The sequence below is a fragment of the Orbicella faveolata genome, unplaced genomic scaffold (assembly GCF_042242905.1).
Source record: "Orbicella faveolata isolate gen_17 unplaced genomic scaffold, um_ofav_v1 contig_1, whole genome shotgun sequence".
Classification (NCBI taxonomy): domain Eukaryota; kingdom Metazoa; phylum Cnidaria; class Anthozoa; order Scleractinia; family Merulinidae; genus Orbicella; species Orbicella faveolata.
This window is the reverse complement of record NW_028301536.1, coordinates 30,277,501-30,299,309: the sequence shown is the minus strand read 5'-3', so window position 1 is coordinate 30,299,309 and position 21,809 is coordinate 30,277,501. Positions and strand designations below refer to the sequence as shown.

The 21,809-nt window shown below is 40.1% G+C and overlaps 2 protein-coding genes across 4 annotated transcripts; both read right to left on the bottom strand.

Moving 5' to 3' along the window:
* Positions 1–793: 793 nt before the first annotated feature.
* On the bottom strand, positions 794–7,308 carry LOC110053579 (uncharacterized). Of its 2 annotated transcripts, XM_089271852.1 has the most exons (4): positions 7,086–7,308; positions 5,513–5,646; positions 4,638–4,699; positions 794–3,740 (listed from the first exon to the last, which is right to left on the bottom strand). In XM_089271852.1, exon 4 carries the CDS (start codon positions 3,659–3,661, stop codon positions 2,990–2,992), a length of 672 nt encoding a protein of 223 aa, XP_089127978.1. In that variant the 5' UTR covers positions 3,662–3,740; positions 4,638–4,699; positions 5,513–5,646; positions 7,086–7,308; the 3' UTR covers positions 794–2,989. The 2 variants fall into 2 exon arrangements, with proteins under 2 accessions (XP_089127978.1, XP_020615488.1); XM_020759829.2 differs by lacking the exon at positions 4,638–4,699.
* Positions 7,309–14,371: 7,063 nt separating this feature from the next.
* Positions 14,372–21,723, bottom strand: LOC110053520 (uncharacterized). 2 transcript variants are annotated; one of them, XM_020759759.2, is made up of 2 exons: positions 20,122–21,723; positions 14,372–16,531 (listed from the first exon to the last, which is right to left on the bottom strand). In XM_020759759.2, the coding sequence occupies exon 2, from the start codon at positions 16,512–16,514 to the stop codon at positions 15,675–15,677; it is 840 nt and encodes a 279-aa protein (XP_020615418.2). In that variant the 5' UTR covers positions 16,515–16,531; positions 20,122–21,723; the 3' UTR covers positions 14,372–15,674. The 2 variants fall into 2 exon arrangements, with proteins under 2 accessions (XP_020615418.2, XP_089127965.1); XM_089271839.1 differs by lacking the exon at positions 20,122–21,723 and adding an exon at positions 17,226–18,009.
* Between the last annotated feature and the right edge of the window lie 86 nt (positions 21,724–21,809).

The following is a 21,809-nucleotide window of genomic DNA, read 5'->3' as shown; positions in this document are numbered from 1 at the left end:
ATAGGGAGTACCCCCCCCCCCCCCTGGGAGAATATCTTGTGATATGGTCTTTCTTTGTAACATATTATATAAGACATGTATTCCATCACCGTAACTCTGAAAGGCCCTTTTTACTTGGTGAACAATGAATTGTGTGCCACCTCAGATGGGCTCAATCTATGTTCCTTCCCATTTGGTAAATCGTAACACCTTTTACGACAACTACAGAAATTCTCACGCACTCATTGGTTAATTTTCATTGTCAATAGGCGGACAGACATAAATTTATAATTTGTGCGATGCATCAATGAGCGAGAGCAGACAATTTGTTATTGTAAACAACTGATTGGCATCAGTTTTTCACCTGTCTGTCCAGTTATTGGCAATGAATTTCGTCATAACATTGTCAAAGTAGTCTGCAGATCCACTCAGTCATCGTCTCGTGGATCAAGTTACTTTGACAATGTTATGACAAAATTCATGATCAATAACAAGACAGCTGCATGAAAAACTGACGTCAATTTGTTGAGTGTGTCATGGAATGTTATAGTGTAGGTACTGTTTCATAGGTTCAGTAAAGTCACTCTATGCAACACCTCTATGTACACTTTCTGGCAAATTAATTGTAAGTCCCAAATAATAGGAAAAGTGGGGTGCAGCAGGGCGGCCGAACTACCCTTGTGGGCAAATATTAAAGTCCTGCGAAGCAGAAATATTTTTCCCTTTAGGCCCCAAAATATTTCTTTACCCCTAGGGCCAAATAGTGTATAACAGCTATTTTAAAATTAATCTCAATGCACCATTGACAACAACGTAGTACAACTCTGTTACATTTTTATTAACCCAAAAGTACAATGCATCGTCCTCACGTGCACTTCCTAACCTTTGATTATTACTAGTTAACCTTCAAGTCCAAATTTTGGCTTACACGCATGCTCCAAAGTGGAATATTGTACATTTTTGTACCTACTCCTCGGGAAATCTATCTTTTTGGTCAAACAATAGCTTTTTAGCAAAACTAAGCCCCAGCTCCAAGTCACTAGTTGTGTCATTATCTTCGATTTCCAATGATTGCTCACCACCATAAGTATCATTCAGACACTTTGCGCTCAATAACATTACTGGCATTCAGAAGAATATTACTCAACTGATTAAGGAGCTTGAAACTGCATCAAAAAATATAAGTCCACTTAGACCCACTTACTCCATTGGTTCTAAACCAACGTGTCAAAATCTAGGAGAATAAATGGGGACTCTGATCACAGTCTGTTGCGACTATTTTGGAGTAGTGTGTCTACATCAAGGTGAAGAACGCCTAAATTTATTGAAACAAAGCTTTGTAAGATAAATGGTTTTTGGTTTTTTTACTTGCCCCAGCTCAATACTTTCAGAATTTTGGTATCCCTTTCCCCAGTTTTACGTTTTCAGTGTTTTGGGTATCCCTATTTGGGATACCAAAACACCAGGGTACGTGGGTACACAAAACTCTGGGATATCCAAATCACTGGGGTTACGCAAGGGCTGATAAATGAAACATACGACTGGGAAGAGTCAAGTCCTGGGGACGAGTCAGGAGGCCTTCCTTTTGCTAGGAGACTTTGAATGCCAGAAACCACCCCTATGAGAAGGTAGTGTGACTACAGGAAGTCAGTCAGAAGTTTCAACTAGAGAAAGAAGAAAAAGAAACAACCCAGTAGCCAGGATGTTAACCTGCCATTTCTGGTCTACATCTACATCTAATTATTACAGAGAGATACATGAATAAAACATGATACAGCCATTTGTGTCTGGCAGCTGAAACACAACTTCTATAATAAACCTGGTTAATACAGAGTATTCATTGCAACATAATTCAATACCAATGAACACAAACAGAGCACTTGGAACATCAGCAAAACAAAGGATGGTGTCTTTTTGTGTAAACGAACCAGTGAAACTTAAGAATGCAAATAACATTGTTCGACAACAAAATTTGAAACCCAACAAAGTTGCAAGAAGTTGTGTGCCTCTTGGAAAACCTGATAATTTGATGATTTGTTAGTTTCGATCCTAAATGATAATGATAATATATATAATTATGTCTCATCTCATATAATTAATTCCGATCAATAAACTTGTTGTTGTTCAACCGTCGGCACCCTTTGAATTCTATCTCACTTGGGTGTTTTGTTTCCTTTGCGGGAATTTTTGCGTCAGACTCTTACCTGTAACATTTTATTTGCTGAAAAATTCTAAAACTGTTTCAAAAAAATAAGATCAAAACTAATTAATAAAAAATATTACAGTTTCCTGAGAGATCAACAACTTCTTGTTTATATTCTTCAAAGTCAGCGGTTCATTTACAAAAAAAAGATATCGTCAGCCTTTGTTCTCAATTAACGTTTTGATTGCATAATTAACTCTGCCCAAGTGAACAAAGTTGAAAATAGCTATTTGGCCCATCTGGCTTGGTTCGAGTGGTCACAACGTAATACAACACTAGTCTTGAAAACTTACCGAAGCAGCCAAATAATTGCAATATCAACTACTACAAACTGACAACCTCTTTCACTTTGTACCTAGAATAATATCTTAATGCGCAACAGGAATCTCTTCATCATGCCATGACGAGCTCAATAAGCATCTGCGCTGGACTCTAATGTTAATGAATAACTAATCTAATATCCCAACTTTCCAACTACCAAGATAGTTAAAATGCTATGTGACTGACTGACTGAGTGTCAAGGGGAAAAAAGCCTATTAAATCAAAATGTACATTTAATTTCAACAATAAAATAGAATAGAAAGATTAGTCACAACACCAACAGGAACTAACAAAGCATAAAACCTAATGTAGTCTGGGATTTTAAGAATTCTCAAACCAGTTGTGTCATTGATTTAGATAATAGCTAATGAAAATCTGTAAGGTACTGGTCCACTGTGAATGTTACAAGTCGTGATCATTAATCATATAAATTCCTATTTGACATTTTTTTTCTCAAACAGGAGTATAACCCAACTTTCCTAAGTATCAAAATTTCCGCATACCATGTTCAGACATGTGAAAGAGAATCCCACATACATTATGACAGTACTCTCCACACATCCAGCAGGTAAAGTTTTCTCTGTCTTCAGGAGAACATTCACTGCATCTGTGTCCTTTTAAAGTCTTATTATACTTGAAGGATTTACAGCATTGGTCACATTTGAAGGGTTTTTCACCACAGTGAATCCTCATATGTTGTTTCAAGTTTGTTGTTTGGTTAAAACATTTCTTACACTGAGAGCATTTGTAGGGTTTCTCACCACTGTGAATCCTTAGGTGTCTTTTCAAAGTCGATGAGCAGTTAAAACATTTCTTACACTGAGTGCATTTGTACGGTTTCTCACCACTGTGAATCCTTAGGTGTCTTTTCAAATTCGATGAGCGGTTAAAACATTTCTGACACTGAGTGCATTTGTAGGGTTTCTCACCACTGTGAATCCTTAGGTGTCTTTTCAAAGTTGATGAGCGGTTAAAACATTTCTGACACTGAGTGCATTTGTAGGGTTTCTCACCACTGTGAATCCTCATGTGTCTTTTCAAATGCGATGAGTAGTTAAAACATTTCTTACACTGGGTGCATTTGTAGTGTTTGTTGCCAGTGTGAACTTTCAGATGTCTTTTCAAACTTGATGTACATCTGTTGGATTTAGTATTCATGTGGCTTGGCAGATTTTCTCAAATACAAAAAAAAAGCTATTGAAAAGTTCTCTGGAGTTTTTGTCACTGACAAAATGAACTATAAGCATCAAAAGAAATCAGAAATTAGCAACTAGCTAAACAGGAACAACATGAGTTAGACAGTCACTACAGAACTTATGCACTATGATCAATTTTGACTATGCAAGAAAAAAAAACCCACAAACCCTTGATTTGATTCTGACAAGTTAAATGCGTACTCACCAATCAAAATAAAGTTGATGACATGCAAGCAAACCTAAAATTTCACAAACTACTGTCGCTGTTTGCAGTTTAGTTTTCCCATGCCTAATTGGCTTTTTCCTAGCTTCAGACTATCATTCCATAAGCATTTATGGTCTTCCTGTTTTTTGTGTTTCACGGTGATCCTCCAATCAGGTGTGTTTTTTCTTTTTCTTTTGGGGAAAGGGGCAAATGGGGGAAGGGGAAAAACGAATGCCTGATCACAGGTTATTTCACAGTAGTAGGTCCACCTATAAATTATCTGCAGAATTTGTGCTTTGATGTGTGCCAGTTTTGTTTATTTTGATCAGTTAAATCATACTGTAAACAGGGTTTCTTTCAGTGAGAAAATAATGACTTGCCCTTATGCAATGACGTTTGCTTTAATCATGCTTGTGGAATGAAAATACAAATGTAAATGTACAAGTTATCTGCTGGGAAAGACAATTCCCCATTCACGCCTAAAGATTTTAAAATCAGAAATGGACAAGTGGACAGCACTTTTGCTGTAAACCATTTTGCTGTTATGGTTGGAAAGTAAAAAAATGATGCAAACAGTAGTTTTTAAAGTGTAAAATTTTGTGGTCTCCTTTCAACATTTTCAATATTTTTTATCCTAATTGTGAAATTAAATCAATATAGTGAATTTTTTTGACAATGAAAAATAATAATTAAAAAGAAAAGCAATGGAAATATTAGTGGAACCATACTTCACCAGGGTTTATCTACGTCTTAACGTTTGCTGAAACTTGAACTTCTCACAAGACATGATTTGACCTATCAGGCAACAAGTGTGTGGTAATCAGTCACACACATGCTGGAATGTTGTTTATAAACAAACTGTGCAAATAAATTCAATTTGTATTTTATTCTAGTCCATCAGTAAATAGCTTTTTAAATCCATTTAAGTTCCTTTCCCTTAAACTGAGTACCGGTAATCACTATGTGATTTACCTGGGATTCGGAACAGAGATATTGTTACTGTATGAACAGCTTTTTCGGTATTTCTTTATTATGGCCCCACACAAATTTTAGTGAGAGAGGGCAGAAAAATTGATGAAGCAAGGGGTGGTGGGGCAAGTGCTCACCCCACCGCTCCTAAGTTCTTTGATTTTTTTGCTCTCGCTCCAATTTGCATGCAGCCAGAAGCATGGAGAAAAGGCACTAAGTATGGGAGAGCAGAGTACAGTGCAGTGCAGTGTAGTAAAGCACAGCACAGCACAGCACAGCACAGCACAGCACAGCACAGCACAGCACAGCACAGCACAGCACAGCACAGCACAGCACAGCACAGCACAGCACAGCACAACACAGCACAGCACAGCACAGTACATTACATTACATCACATTACATTACCGTACAACAATTAATGTTTTCACGGGAATAAAAAGAGCCTCACTCTTAAGTATGTCCAATCTGATAACAGCGCTTGCCCGAAAATTTGAAATAGGCAGAGAATGATTTGTAGCACCAGTGAGAAGCATTTTCAGAACCAAAAAAGTAACAGTTTTTTTTACGTTTTATAAGAGGCCTGCAAAGAACTTTATTTTTTGGCTTACTAGCAACACCTAGTCATTTCATTTACATACCACAAGCTAACTTTATGACTTCCTGCAACTGCGCAATATTTTCTGAAGTGTAAACCACCAGATGTGAATGTACCCGCAATCCAGCACTCAGTCAAAATTGGTGAAAACCGCCAGAGTAGAATAGACCTTTCAAACTGTGGGAGAGGCAGAGGGAGAGTCAGACTAGGGATACAAGGAGGGGGCTTGGGGGACAGGAGAAGCTTCTTTCCCCTCCTTCCTCGGGTTCTTTGCCTCCCTACCGTTTTCCAGTTCACGCAGGTTGGAACTTAAACCTGATAAGGATGTCTTCATATGAGCCCAGTAACCATGCTGGTTTGGTTACCACGACAAATTTTGTGGTCTGTTTCATATGGGAAATTTAAGCCCAGTGGAATGGGATGAAATTCAACAAATAAAACCAAAATAGTGGAACATAAACTTGTATTGTTAGCAACTGTGGTAGCTTTCTCCTGGGACTCTCATGACTTTACTGACAAAGGTAATTTGCTCACTTCTTAAGTGGAAATGCATACAAGAAAGAAATTATGCCATTTTAGCTGTTGTGTTGTGAAAGTGAGTTATTTTGTCAATAAAGTTTCAACCTAGTCACCCCGGCTGGAGTTTTCATATGGGAAAATTTTATGTGGCTATGGGGTGGCCAAGGGATTTGTGCAGGGTGCCTAGATTTTACAGCTCGGTTTCAAATGTCAAGTCATTCTGCGTGTTTTTCGCTGCTGGACAGATCTCATCGAGCTTTTCTCCCAGCCCACCCATCCCCCTTTGGCTTCATGGTAAGTATGTGGTGAGTATCCTGTTTTTCCACTGTTTCCACAGTGTGACAGTGTCTCGATGGTTGCTGCTCACAGGGTTGTCATGGATACCCTACACACTCGGTTTAGTTTCCTCTCAGGCACCATTCCCCAAGCTCATTCATTGTTGATGAGTTTAACATCCATGTAACCAAGATCTTGGTTACAAAAACTGAGATCTCAGTAACAAGACCAGCCAAGCTTCTCATATGAACACATTGACATTTTTACAAAGACAAGGGTGGTGAGACAAGATCTTGGAGACCAAGCCAGCGCAGTTGACCAGACTCATATGAAGGGACCCTAACTGGCCAGCTGTTACTTAGAAAGATTGATTTTAACAAATAACAAAGCTAATTCAGGGCATACAACTATAGAAAGCACTGTCAGCATCCCTGATACTGTTAAGTTTTCTGAGTACACTTTGGGGGAAGCTGGAAGGTGCTCCTTCATGCAATGTAAAACTAATTCTCTGTCCTTAATCCTGAAGTCCAGACCCGAGAGAGCGGAGTAATCAAGCGTTCTGTTATGTTGCCCAAACCTCCATTGATCGCATTCAACGGCGCATTATTTCATGTTACTACAGGACAGGAACATGCTAAGAATGTATCGATAAAAGCCACAACTGCGCTGAAACAAACAGTTCGATATCAGCTTGCTGACGAAATATGAGAAACCTGCGAGCACAAGAGCGATTTGACATGCAGCTGTAAGGTGATGCAGATTTCTAAATCGATTGAAGCATTGCTGCGAGAAGGTTTAGAATTACTAGTTCAACTGCTTACCTGGACTCAAATAAGCGGAGAAAACGAGAAACAGCGTAAAATGATGCAAACCGGGAAAAGAACGAACAACACTGCAATGACTGCGCATGATCTCTCGTTTTGGCGGGCCGAGCTGGCTCCATTCTCGTCCCCAGTGCTACTCGTCTTAAAATGTCGTTTCTCCGACCACGTGACCAAAAGAAACGGAGGCTCTGGGGACGAGAATGAGCGGGCGCCCGAACAGGCAGATTAGCGGAGCGTGCCCGGGGGGGGGGGGGACTCCGATATGAAATGGACGGGGATGCTCGTCGTCTCGCTTAGGGGTGTAAATTTCGGATTTTGGTCTCGCTTAGGGTGTTCTGGGCAAAATTTTATTATTTTTAGCCGTCAAGGTCTCGTTTAGGGTTGCACGCGAAGAAATAACAAAAAAGAAAGAATTTTGATTCTTTATATTTACTCGGTTCATATAAACAATAAAGTACACTGTAACAAAATGTCTTTGTCTATTGTTTTACAAGAGTGTAATACGAAACTCGGCGGCTTACACAGAACGGTTATTTGATCACTGCTAAAAATATGCACATGCTTTGCTTGCTATACGATTCTTGTCCTAATACCAAGTTTCGAGAGTTCACTCTTTAATTCCGAAATCGTGCTTCGAGGTGCCTCTATTTCAAACGTAACTGGAACGTTGATCCCACCGCCAGTACGCCACCTTCCTCTTGGATCGTCGAAAGGCCTCCCAACAACTCTGCTGCAAAACGTAAGTAATTGCTTGTTATTATTTTAACAAAGTACGTGGTCGGGTGCCAGGTCAAAGTCATGCCACGAGGTGCATTTGCGCCCGCATTTGCGCTTATAAGATGTATTGTTTACGACTTAAATCTCCCGTTAAATTCCCCCGTCAAAGATGGGATCGCTGCTTACCATTTCATGCCGTCCTTGAAGGGCCAAAGAGGAGCTACAAGCGCCCGCTCAAGATGTCCTAACTGGCCTCTGATGTTTATAACTTTAAACGCTCTTCCTTGGGAACCAATCTTCTTATGAATAAAGAACTCCTCTCCCACATCAACCATAAAGTGACATTCTTGATAGCCTTTTACAGCGCATCTGATTTCGATTCTTGCAGTTTCTGCGTCATTGTACTTTTTATTTGTCTGTATTATAAACTGGTCTCTTTTAGGGATCTGTAGAAGCTTCGGCCACGCCCAGATTGGTCTCTTTTAGGGGTTAAATTCAAAATTTCCGACGAGCATCCCCGTCCATTTTATATGGGAGTCCCCCCCCCCCCCGGGGGAGCGTGATACACGAGCGCGAAGCGTTCTCGCGCTCCGCACTCGTGTATCGCGTTTCGCTTTCTGCCCCTGTAATGTCCGCCTGTTCTACAGGCTAGGATCAAATTGACCCCTGATCCAAGATCATTCTGATCATGGTGCATAAAAGGAGCCGATGAATCCGTGACCAGAGTGGATTCGTCTTTCCTTTGATATACCATGATCCGCGTGATTGGATCACCAATCCTGATCCAGATCACCCCAAAGGAACCCACCCTAAATGTTAACCTAAAACGTTTGTTTATCTACAGTAACATTTTAACGTGTAACAGGAATCTCTTCAACTAGTTTGTCTCTGAACGTCTCCTGTCATTGTTGAATGCTTCCATACTCCATGTCCTTATTTCGGTAACTTTTTTCATAGCAACAACACATTATTTACTTCATTTTAATAGCAGTTAATATATTTACAAATACATAATGGTTTGGAACTTGTGTTTTCAACAACAAAACTGCTTGCCTATAAAGAGGGCCTCCCGGTTGGTGGGGGGCGGGGGACGGGGGGTGCATGTTCCCTTGTTCCCTAGAAAAAATTGGAGTTTCTTCCTTGTTCCCCAAAAATAGTTAAGATGTTCCCTGAAATTCACTTTCGTCAACTTTCCCTGTTCCCAGAAATTCTGTTACATGTTGCCTCGATCCCCAGAAATATTCTTTAATGTTCCCCACAATTCCTATCATATTTGAGTTTTTGATGGTCGGTTATTTTCACTCGCTAGTCATAGTAGAGATAATCCTCAACAAAACGCCTCTTTCGTCTCCTTGATGAATGTTGCGTTACCTCAGGTTCATCAGCAGAAATTCTTGTTGCATCGCGCAGAATGCTATTGTCTTTCGCGACATGTAGTTACAGTTCTCAGATTATTAACCCGCGGCATAATAATTTGCATGTCTAGAACTAGTTGGCTGTGATTCGTCAACAGAATTAGCTTTGGGAATACTAGAGTCTCTTCGCTGATTTGAGCTGTTGTCAATCAAACGGTTGAATGCGTGAAATAAATCCCAAGGTGCAATACAGTTAACAATAGCCCACTAATTAAAGGCGGGCCGCACTTTTCACGAAGCGTTTTGCAAATCCGTGTGCAGCGACATCTTTATTTGACTAACCAACTCCCGTTGGTAGAAACGTTTTCTGAATTATCGAAATAGTTCCACGTACAAAAGGCGGTTTGAAAAGCTTAACCTGCGATAAAGGCGTCTCTGCGAAATGCGGCTTGCTGGAGATAGAACACAAAACAAAACAAAACAAAACAGCCGATACACGTAGCAGGTTATAAAAAGCAGCGGGCTTACCTGTGATCAGATGAATTTTTCCGCGATCATTTACTTTTTGTCTTAAACATGTTATTCGCCTCCATGTCAAGAAAATCAGGAGCGCAAAAAAAAAAAAAAAATGGCTTGATCGTACGTTCATTCTGAGTAGTGCGATGCGTGGATCACTCGTTTCATACTCGCGTTGTTTATGTACTCGGCTGAAATTTTCTTGATTGCTGAAAAAAACAACAAACGGCTGCAAAGGAGACCGTAAACAGTCTGCCGATAGTGTGAACTCTTTTTATGTCAAACAGGCGGTTTTGAAAGCGTTACTTCAAGGGCAAGCGCGAGGCATGGGTTACACAAGTCACGCTTTTGTACTCGACACTTATGCTCCTATACCGGCTAATGTAGTCCTGCCTAAGAGTATTTTACAACATTTGTTTTTGTTTCTCAACAACGCGCCACTGTCAGAGAGCCTCGCCGTTTATTTGGAGATAAAACATTGGGTCGTAGCCTTTTAATGGAGTGGCCATGTGCAAGAAAGCGGGGTTGACTGGGGATTCAATGAGCTCTAAAAAGAGCTCCCGATCAACGCGCTGCATTTCTTGCTGAGATGACATGCTGAAAATTGCGTTTATTGCAACTCGCGCAAAGCGTTACTTTTAAAAATACGATGGTTAAGTGATACATTTTATCACCGCTCAATTTCAATGCCTTATAGCGTCGGCGTGTGTCCTATTGTTTGTGGAGGCGGAAATTGGCATATATTAATATTCTACCGGAAAATTCAAAACAGTTTCGCTCTATTGTTCTTCTAGTCGCCGGGGCGAACGTAGGCTGAAAGATCGTTAGGGGTGTTCGAAAGTTGGACAGAACGACCACTTCGAAACATCATTTTCCGTTAACACTTGGCATAAAGCTTCCTTGAACTTCTGTAAGAGTGAGGACATCACTTGTCTGTTGTTTTTTATCCTGAAGTAGAATCAGCTCTTCCTCCCTAAGTTCCAAAACATCTTGATGTAGGACGTCGAGATACAAATAATGCTCTCCACCTCAATGTGTTTCTCAGAATCTTCCGAAAAACATATTGGGTTAAAAGGATCTTGAATAAAAATTCTGCCCGTCACTCTTTTTATGCCAACTCTAGCATTCTCCATATTTTGTCCCTCGAAAGCAAATACTTGGAAACTTAAAAACATATCTTGCAATAGAAATGAGCCTAAAAAATGCATAAACAAACTGTAACGGCACCCGTGTACCTTAGTTTTCTTTCGTAATATTTTCGCTATTTCCTTTTTTACCACACTTATGTCCCATGGGTTTCCGCTAGCTATCACGTTACTCTAGCTAAAATATCGCACGCGCTTGTAAAAACTCATAAGGCTCAAAGAAATTCGACGGGAACCACCAGTTATTGCTGTACTAACTCAGAACGTTCCATAGCGTTCGCCGACACGTCCTACTTAACAGGATCGCTGTAAGAGTTTTACTCAATAAACCGGAGCCTTGTGGAACCTGAGTCACTTCAGTTTCTTTACACAGATCTCTCCGCTACCGGAGCTGACGCCGCTACACACATGGCAAATTACAGGGTTGCCAAACTCGACGAAGCCACATGCAGATAACAGCAGAAATCATGCAGACCTGTTACCTCTAAAAATTTTGCCATAGCACGGTCTTACGACTCAACTCTACTTAAAAATCCTCCGTATAACATAACATGAAGCCGGTGCCCTTCATAAACACGAGTGAGGCAACAAAAAAGGTCGAGAGACCGAAAAGAGAACGACAAATGTACAAATACCACGAACTGTAGGAGTCGTGTAGGTCTGTCAACCCCTTTTATGAACAGGCCCTGTTCTACATCGCGAGGGACATACCAGCACTCAACTAACGTCAAGGAGCATAAAGCAAAAACAAAACAAAACAAAACAAAAAACAAAAAACAAATACGCACTCAGAACACGTGCATTTATATCAAACAAGCTCCACACTGCAGATTAGCCATTGACTGCCTATGATTTCTACAAAAAATGCCGTCAAAGAAACACAAAATAATGAGGTCGAACTTCAAACAAATTAGGATTGAAAAAAATATTACACCACTGTTTTGTTGACCAATAGGAGTCGTGGCAGTCGTCACCAGTTCATTTGTGAAGATTAGTCGCCACGCCCGATAGAGGGTCGGAAATGCGACAAATGTCGGAAACTTCTTCATAAGCAGTTAGAGGAAATCTCACCAAAAGTTAGAAAATGGTTGAAAATCAATGTTCCCTTGTTCCCGAATATACCATAATAGTTCCCTTGTTCCCTAAAGGTTATTTGAAAATATCCCTCGTTCCTTAAAAGTAAATGGCTATGTTCCCTTGTTCCCTAAAAGCCCTGGGAGGCCCTCAATACATTTCTATATTTCAAATTTATAAGATAATTAGATTTTAAATGTTCTATATTGCACTGTAGCTCGGAAAACATATTTCTAGTGAAAATAATAAAAAAGAAATCGAAGAAATAGACACATTAACTTTTTCTCAAAAGTTTCCCACACAATTAAAATCCAGAATTAAGACCATCAAAATTGGAGTGATTTTTTTGCATAAGAACCTATTTTTCTTTGCAAGGCTGAACACGTTTTTTATGTTTCCGAGTATTTCAATGCCAAATTTCAGCCTGTAGGTTCTTAAGTCACTAGGTTCTTATATGCGGATTTTTACTGTAACTAAAACGCTAAAAACTTCAGGAAGCTATATATAGAGTCTATATAATAGTCTGGAATAAGGTCCACAATTGCAAGGAAATATTGTCACTGATACTTGTTATAACTTTTGGAACTGAACTTTTCAGCCCTGACATATAAAGTGCCATTGAGCGCTGGAAATGAGCGCTACATAAATTCATGTACTGTATGTATTATATTGTATTGACATCTCCCCTTCCGATGCCCCAACCCAGCGGCGGTCAGACCTTTCCAGCCGTAGCCTCTTCAAAGGCTACAACTACCGAGATAGTTCGTGACGCTTGAAATGGATATTGCCGGATTGAAGATTGCCGAGAGAAAAATCTTGCGTCATTATCTGTTGTTCATGTTAAAATATCACATTGTCAAAAGACAAAGTGCAGTCTTGAAACATCTAACCCCTGAGCACTCTCGAAATACTGTTTTCAAAATTCGGAAAATATGTTCAAGGCTCGTAAGACAAATGTGGTGTAAGCAACTTTTTACTACTTGAACGTTAATTTCTAGAGCGCGTTTTTCTAGCCTGTGTCACAGCCGCCCTCCACGAAAGAAAACTTCGCTTATTTTCTCTTTATACGGGAGGACGGCTGTGACACATCCCACCGTTCTCCCAGAGGATTTAAAAGTCAAGATAATCATAACTCAACCCACCCTTTGTGATTAGCAACGATCGGTGCACTAGACATGTTCAAGCCTCGAATGCTTGTGACACCAGAGTTTTCAAGTTACTAGTAATTTCACCGATTACCCGATGAAAGCAATTTTACAGAATATCATCGCGTCGATAGTACAATTAATTTCATTCCCCAACACGTTTTATCTTTTTCCCAGCCTCTGTAGCTTGCGCGGTTTAGCGATTTGTGCGCGCTAAGAAAGCGGCGAGGCCGCGTAAATGAACCGGGAACCTGGGAGAGTTCCTCTCGGCTTCGCCGCTCGTTTTCGCGCCTTCGCCGCTTTATGCGCTCGCGCTCAAATTGCTTTAAAAAATTGCTTAAACCGCCAAGCTACGCAGGCTACCTTTTTCACGTTCTAATAGTTGCTCGCCTTTCCTGGAGACGAGTCAGTTAGTAACGTTTTTGCACTTGTTTTCCCGATATCACGTGACAGATGGCATTCACAAACATCACGATTATATAATGAAGGCCCAGACACACGGTGCAACATTGTGCCCAATATTATCCCTAATGACCTCATTACATCGTGTCCCCACTGAAACTGCTGCCTGCAATGTTGAAAGCGAAAACAAGACTTACAACTACACTTGCAGTTGTAGAATCCAGTTCTACTTCTTCAATATTGTGCGTAAAAATTCCAGGAATTGAGGAAGAAAAAATGTTGCGCAAAACATTACCCAAATGTTGCATCCCGTGTCCGGGCCTTCATATTAAACAATGTTACGTTTTTCTGTGTAGCGACTTTACTCAGAGCCAGCCCAGAATTTTCAACAAATGACAGCACGAATTTGAAACTAAAAAAATGATTTTGTTCGTGGTCCGACCAACCAATCACACTGGAGCACAAGGATTGTTAGCCGTTAGAAATGTCGATTTTGATTGGGTGGCAATCACATTCGAAATCCCACTCCGACAAAAAATAAAATCATTTCAACAGTTGCAGAACTTAAACCCTTAGAGTGTGGCCTGCTGCGCTCACAATAAGAGCTGAGCGAATTTCAACAAAAACTTTTATCTTCGGTCAAGCGATGAGATGCTTTTTTCTACGGAAATAATTTCAAACTTGACGACTAGCTAAGTCCTTTCTGCAATAACGTCCAGGGGACGAGTGAGGTTGCTTTGCTCTCGCTTGGAGGCTTTGAATGTTACAAACCATCCCTAAGAGAAGGCAGTGTGACCACGGGAAGTCAGTCGCACGTTTCACCCAAGGAAAGAAGAAAACGAAACAAGCCAGTAGCCAGAATGTTAACCTGCCTTCTCTGGTCCTTTAATTATTACAAAGAGACATCTGAATCAAACATGATACAGCCGTTTGTGTCTGGCAGCTGAAACACAACTTCTTTAATTAACCAAAAGTTATTAAGTCCTGGTTAATACAAATTGTTCAATGCAACATAATTCAATACCAATGAAAACAACCAGGGCATTTGGAACATCAGCAAGAACAAAGGATGGTGTCTTTTTGCGTAAACGAACCAATGAAATCGAAGAATGCAAACAATACAGTTCGACAAAATAGTTTGAAACCCAACAAAGTTGCGCACCTCTTGGAAAACTTGCTCATTCGATTATTCGTTAGGTTTGATCCTAAATGACAATGGTAATATATATAAGTGTATGTCTCAGATCGAATAATTAATTCTGATCAATAAACTTGTTGTTGATTATATGACTGCTGGTTTCACGGCGATAAGATAATTTTTATATGTGCAAATTGCGTTGATTGTTCATCGGTCCACACCCTTTGGATTCTATCTCACTTGGGTGTTTTGTTTCCTTTGGGGGAATTTTGCATGTGAAACTCTTACCTGTAACATTTTATTGGCCGACAAAGTCTAAAACTGTTTCAAAAAATAAGATCAAAACTAATGAATAAAAACATGACATAGTTTCCTGAGAGATCAACAACTTCATGTTTATATTCTTCAAGGTCAGCGGTTCAGTTACAAAAAAAGATATCGCCAGCCTTTGTTCTTAATTAACGTTCTGCTTGCATAATTAACTCTGCCCAAGTGAACAAAGTTGAAAACAGCTATTTGGCCCACGTGGCTTGGTTCGAGTAGTCAACGTAATAAAACACTAGTCTTGAAAACTTACCGAAGCAGCCAAATAATTGCAATATCAACCACTACAAAGTGACGTCTTCCTTAACTTTGTACCTACAGTAATATTTTCACGCGCAACAGGAATCTCTTCATCACGCCATGACGAGCCCAGTAAGCGTCTGCGCTGGAGGCTAATGTTAATTTAACTGATCTAATATCCCAACTTTCCAACTACCAAGCTAGTTCATATGCTATGTGACTGACTAACTGAGTGTCAAGGGGAAAAAAAGCCTATTAAATCAAAATGTACATTTACTTTCAATAACAAAATAGAATAATAGAAAGATTAAAAACAAGATAAACAGGAACTAACAATACATAAAACTAAGGTAGTCTGGGATTTTAAGAATTCTCAAACCAGTCGTGTAATTGATTTAGATAATAGCTAATAAAATTCTGGCAAGGTACTGGTACACTGTGAATGCTACAAGTCATGATCAATAATCTTATAAATTCCTATTTGACATTTTTTTTTTTCAAACAGGAGTATACCCCAACTTTCCTGAGTATCAAGATTTCCGCATACCATGTTCTGACATGTGAAAGAGAATCCCGCATACATTATGACAGTACTCTCCACACATCCAGCAGGTAAAATTTTCTCTGTCTTCAGGAGAACATTCACTGCATCTGTGTCTCTTCAACGTCTTATCATACTTGAAGCATTTACGGCATTGGTCGCATTTGAAGGGTTTTTCACCACTGTGAACCCTCATATGTTGTTTCAAGATTGATGGTTGGTTAAAACATTTCTTACACTGAGTGCATTTGTAGGGTTTCTCGCCACTGTGAATCCTCAGGTGTGTTTTCAAAGTTGATGATTGGTTAAAGGATTTCTTACACTGAGTGCATTTGTAGGGTTTCTCACCACTGTGAATCCTCAGGTGTGTTTTCAAATTCGATGAGCGGTTAAAACATTTCTTACACTGAGTGCATTTGTAGGGTTTCTCACCAGTGTGAATCCTTATGTGTGTTCTCAAATGCGATAATTGGATAAAACATTTCTTACACTGAGTGCATTTGTAGGGTTTCCCACCACTGTGAATCCTCAGGTGTGTTTTCAAATTCGATGAGCGGTTAAAACATTTCTTACACTGAGTACATTTGTAGGGTTTCTCACCACTGTGAATCCTCAGGTGTGTTTTCAAATTCGATGAGCGGTTAAAACATTTCTTACACTGAGTACATTTGTAGGGTTTCTCACCAATGTGAATCCTCAGGTGTCTTTTCAAATGCGATGAGTAGTTAAAACATTTCTTACACTTAGTGCATTTGTAGTGTTTGTTGCCACTGTGAACTTTAATATGTCTTTTCAAACTTGATGTACATCTGTTGGATTTAGTATCCATGTGGCTTGGGAGATTTTCTGAAATACAAAAAAAGATATTGAAAAGTTTTCTGGAGTTTTTGTCACTGACAAAATGAACTATAAGCATCAAAAGAAATCAGAAATTAGCAACTAGCTAAACAGGAACAACTTGAGTTAGACAGTCACAGTAGAACTAATGCACTACGATCAATTTTGACTATGCAAGAAAAAAAACCCACAAACCCTTGATTTGATTCTGACAAGTTTAATGCGTACTCACCAATCAAAATAAAGTTCATGACACATGAGCAAGCCTAAAAATTCACAAACTGCTGTTGCTGTTTGTGGTTTAGTTTTCTCACGCCTAATTTGCTTTTTCCTAGCTTCAAACTATCATTCCATAAGCATTTATGGTCTTCTTGTTTTCAGCATTTGATCCTCCAATCAGGTGTGTTTTTTTTTGGCGGGGGGGGGGGGGGGGGGTAAATAAGGGGAAGAAGAAAAAAAGAATGCCTGATCACTGGTTATTTCACTGTAGTAGGTCCACCTATAAATTATCTGCAGAATTTGTGCTTTGATGTCTGCCAGTTTTGGTTCTTTTGATCAGTCAAATCATACTGTAAACAGGGTTTCTTTCAGAGAGAAAATAATGACTTGCTGTTATGCAATGATGATTGTTTGCTTTCATCATGCTTGCGGAATAAAAATACAAAATTAATGTAATAATAAAGTGTATTATCGTTTGTCTCACGATGTAGTCACTTGAGATGTAGATCGCGACGTTTCGACTGCTTACTGCTAGTCTTCTTCAGGCGATAAGGTCGACTGATCGCACGGTATCATTTATATCACAAAGGTCGGCTGTGATTGGTGCATTTCGATCCTCCTATTGTTCCATTGTTCCGGCGAGTAGCTGTTCCCTCAGTGGTCCGCTGTTGTACCGTTCTCCTGTTGTTGTGTTTCTTGATCGTGGGTATCCATGCTTCAGGAATTTCAGTTCCACTATCCCTGTTGATGTTATTAGGGTGAAGTCTTATGTGAATAGCTTCCTTGACCCTACGTGTGTACCAGTGAGGATCTCGATCAATAAACTTGACCTCATTCCAGATAGGATAGTGGCCGGTCCCGTGGGTGTGTTCAGAAACGGTGGAGGTCTGGGTACGGGCGAGTCGTATATCCCTGTCGTGTTCTTTGATCCTCTCCTGCATAGATCTCCCTGTTTCCCCGATGTAAACTTTGCCGCACTCACAGGGAATCCTGTAGACAACACCATCTTGTTTAGCCGGGTTGACGGTGTCCTCTGGTCGCACTAAGTGTGACCAAAGTGTCGTGTCGGACTTAAAGACGGTGCGAATGCCTTGTTGTTCTAGGCAGCGGCGGAGAGACTCCGAAACTCCTTGGACATAAGGTAAAACGGCGGTGGATTTAAATTCCGCGACAGGCTCTCTTCTTGGGGTTGTTCGTGCCTTTGTGATCTTCTGTACAAAAGAGGAGGGGTATCCGTTAGAATCAAGTACAGATGACAGATGTTTCTTCTCTCCAGCGATTACCGATGATTTGGTCACGAGACATTTAGCCCGGTTGTACAGACACTTCACAATACCACGCTTTACTGACTGAACAATAGGAGGATCGAAATGCACCAATCACAGCGGACCTTTGTGATATAAATGATACCGTGCAATCAGTCGACCTTATCGCCTGAAGAAGACTAGCAGTAAGCAGTCGAAACGTCGCGATCTACATCTCAAGTGACTACATCGTGAGACAAACGATAATACACTTTATTATTGCATCTACCACGATGAATAACAACAACCTTTTCCTCGACAAAATTAATGTAAATGTACAAGTTATCTGCTGAGAAAGGCAATTACCCATTCACACCTAAAGAGTTTAAAATCAGAAATGGACAAGTGGACAGCACTTCTGCTGTAAACCATTTTGCTGTTATGTTTGGAAAGTAAAGAAAATGATGCAAACAGTAGTTTTTAAAGTGTAAAATTTTGTGGTCTCTTTTCAACATTTTCAAATATTTTTTAAGCTTATTGTAAAATTAAATCAATATAGGGAATTTTTTTGACAATGAAAAATAATAATTAAAAAACAGCCATGGAAATATTGGTGGAACCATACTTCACCAGGGTTTATCTATGTCTTAAAATTTGCTGAAACTTGAACTTCTCACAAGACATGATTTGACCTATCAGGCAACAAGTGTGTGGTAATCAGTCACACACATGCTGGAATGTTGTTTATAACCAAACTGTGCAAATAAATTCAATTTGTATTTTATTCTGGTCCATAAGTGAATAGCTTTTAAATCCATTTAAGTTCCTTTTCCTTAAATTGAATACTGGTAGCTACTATGTGATTTACCTTGGATTTGGGACAGAGCTTAAGCCTGCATAGCAATCCTTCCTGTATGAACAGTTTCATTTTCTGTTTTTCTCCATTCTGGCCACACACACCACACACCAATTGTAGTGAGAGAGAGCAGAAAAATTGATGAAGCAAGGGGTGGTGGGGCAAGTGCTCACCCCACCTCCCCTACATGTATTTCGCCAGAAGCGACGGTCATTAATTTATTTGCAATTCTGCGAGTATTTCTTGTGGGTTTAGGCAAATGAAGTAAATTCTTTGGCTATTTCATCGCAGCGAGTTCAGAGATCAGAAGGAAAATTAAATATTTGCAAGCCAAGCAAAGAACGTGCCAGAACATGCAAGGATTACTGGTAGGGAAATAACCACCATACTAAAGATAGCCGTGGATAATTAACGTAATTCTTGAATTATGTGACTCGTGTGACTACTTTGCTAGTTCTTTACTCATGGAAAATAAACAATTAAATTTAATGGTATTATCATATCGTTCATATCATTCATGCCCATACATTTTCCGAGGAAAGTTCCAGATTAAGACCATTACATCATCAGAAATTTCACAACGGCTACGACTGATGGTGCAATAATAGAGTTTGTGTTGATCAAGTGATGAGGTGTCTACAGTAATGAATGAATCATCAAGGACTGCTTGGGAATGTGCACTACATTGCGACTGTAGTGCTAAGAAAACAGTTAAATTTTAAAAGCGCGGTTATAAGATCTGAAAGATCTTCTTGTTAACAAAAAAACTGCAGAGGTGTTGGAAGGCGACGATTGTGGAGGTGTGGCATTTGCCCTCTTTCTTTGTCCCCACCCCGGGGCATTTAGACAGCTTATGTGTCCCCACCCCAGGGAATTTGCCCATTTTTTGAAAAACATGTAATGCCTGGGGGTTAGCCCGGGGGGGATGGGCACTGCTGGAATTGACTAACGCATAATGTTTATAAACATTAAGGTGCTGAGACTGTGCAGTACGGACTGGAAATCATCCCAGTCCGTTCAAACAACAACAGAGACCTCCATTGATCGCATTCAACATCGCCTTATTTCATGTTACTAGAGGACAGGAACATGCTAAGAATGTATCGATGAAAGCCACAACTGCGCTGAAATTAACAGTTCGACATCAGCTTGTTGACGAAACATGAGAAATCTGCGAGCACAAGAGTGGTTCGATAAGCAGCTGAAAGGTGAAGCAGATTTCTGAATCGATTTGAAGAATTGCTGACAAAAGATTTAGAATTACTAGTTCTACTACTCACTTGGACACAAATAAGCGATGAAGGTGACACCCTGCAACCAGAAACAGCAGAGAATGATACAACTCGCAAGACCACGGGTACAACCGCACAACAGTGCTTATGACTGCAAATCGTTTTGGCGGTCTTTGACGGTACAGTGACTGCGCATGCTCTTCCGTTTTGGCGGGCGCCGCAATCTCGTACCCAGAGCCTTCGTTACGCTTGTTCCGCTGGACAAGGGTAACGAAGGCTCAGGGAACGAGATTGCGGGCGCCGTCGCGGGCGCCCGGGGACCATCTACAACAGGGCGGAAAGCACTATTCACTTGTGTGGTATACACTAATAATAATTATAACATAACTAAAGGAAAGCGCGCTCTGATTGGTTAATTTAGCGTCTACTATTTGCCCATGGGTGTACGCTGCTGACGTGTGTGCTAATGTTTACAAAGCAAATCTTTTGACAGACATTGTTTCCAAACAGGAGCCATAATCGGGGACGGAGACCGTAAGTCTTGGGATCCGCGCGCACCTATGATATGGGACAATTTTTCTATTTTTAGAACAAATTGCGCCATCCTGACGTCATATATCCGCGCGGATTCACGCACATGTCCGGGGCTCTCGCTTGGATGTTGTCACGTTGCGTGATCAAATGGTGAGAGTTGAGAGATTCTCTTGCGTATTTTTCACAGCGATGGCAGGGAATAAGGCAGGGAATACGAACCAAGGCACTTATATGTAGTTTTATGCTCTGAACTAACGGAAAAGGTGGGTTTTTCAGGGTAGAAAACAAGACTTCAATCTCGCGCTGGAAATGAATAATAAGATCTGCTCACGCTAGTTGTAAGCTTACGCGTATGTTTTTGCGTTTGTTCTGACTTAAGAATATAGCAAGAAAACTCTCTACTCTGGTATTGAGTTAATTTGTGAGTTTCTCAGACAATGGTTAATCATAACCAAAACCTGTTTTGATGGTTTCTTATTGTTTCTGCTTGTTTGGTGAGTTTGCAAAAGTTCAGTGAAAGGAAAGTCTGACGCGTACAATTAGCTCATTTGCATAGTGCAGCTCGTGCACTTTCAAGTCCGAGTCGGTGTTTTCAATTGTCAACAAATCTTGACAAAGATTTCTTTCGTTATCTTTTGTGCTGAGATGCTGCAACAAATTTCACGAACGCAAAAAAGGCTACTAACATCATGTGTGTTTCTTCAACATAAGCATAGTGAAGTTTTACACTGCAAAAATGAAAATAGACAAGGAGTTTTGATAACTCGATCAACAAAATCGAAATCATTATTCCAAGTTGTTTAAAGAAAGCGTCATCGTAACTTTGCTGATTATTTCTGCTTTATTCACATATTTTCAGCTAAGCTTAATATGTTCTCAAACATTTATCAATCTTAAACACATTTAAAAACTATAGAGCTATTGTTTGAGTTCGATGTACGCTCTCACACGACAGTGCGATGGAACTTCGGTGCAATTTGTCATGTTTACTGGCTGCACAAAACACGCATCGGCGGGCGCTCTCATTCATCGACAACAGAGAATTTACTGGATTTTTGCACGAATAAAACTGAGCAGTATCTACGGACGTAAAGTTATTACGCCTTGATGAAACATCAAGCGCTACTTACAATTCAAGCGAAACTCAAACTAGCAATTATTTTGTTTTACTTTTCGGTCGCGATAGACTGACAAATTCCTTG

Coding starts and splice junctions, on each gene's coding strand:
- LOC110053579 (XM_089271852.1), bottom strand. CDS start 3,661: ATGAATACTAAATCCAACAGATGTACATCAAGTTTGAAAAGACATCTG.
- LOC110053520 (XM_020759759.2), bottom strand. CDS start 16,514: ATGGATACTAAATCCAACAGATGTACATCAAGTTTGAAAAGACATATT.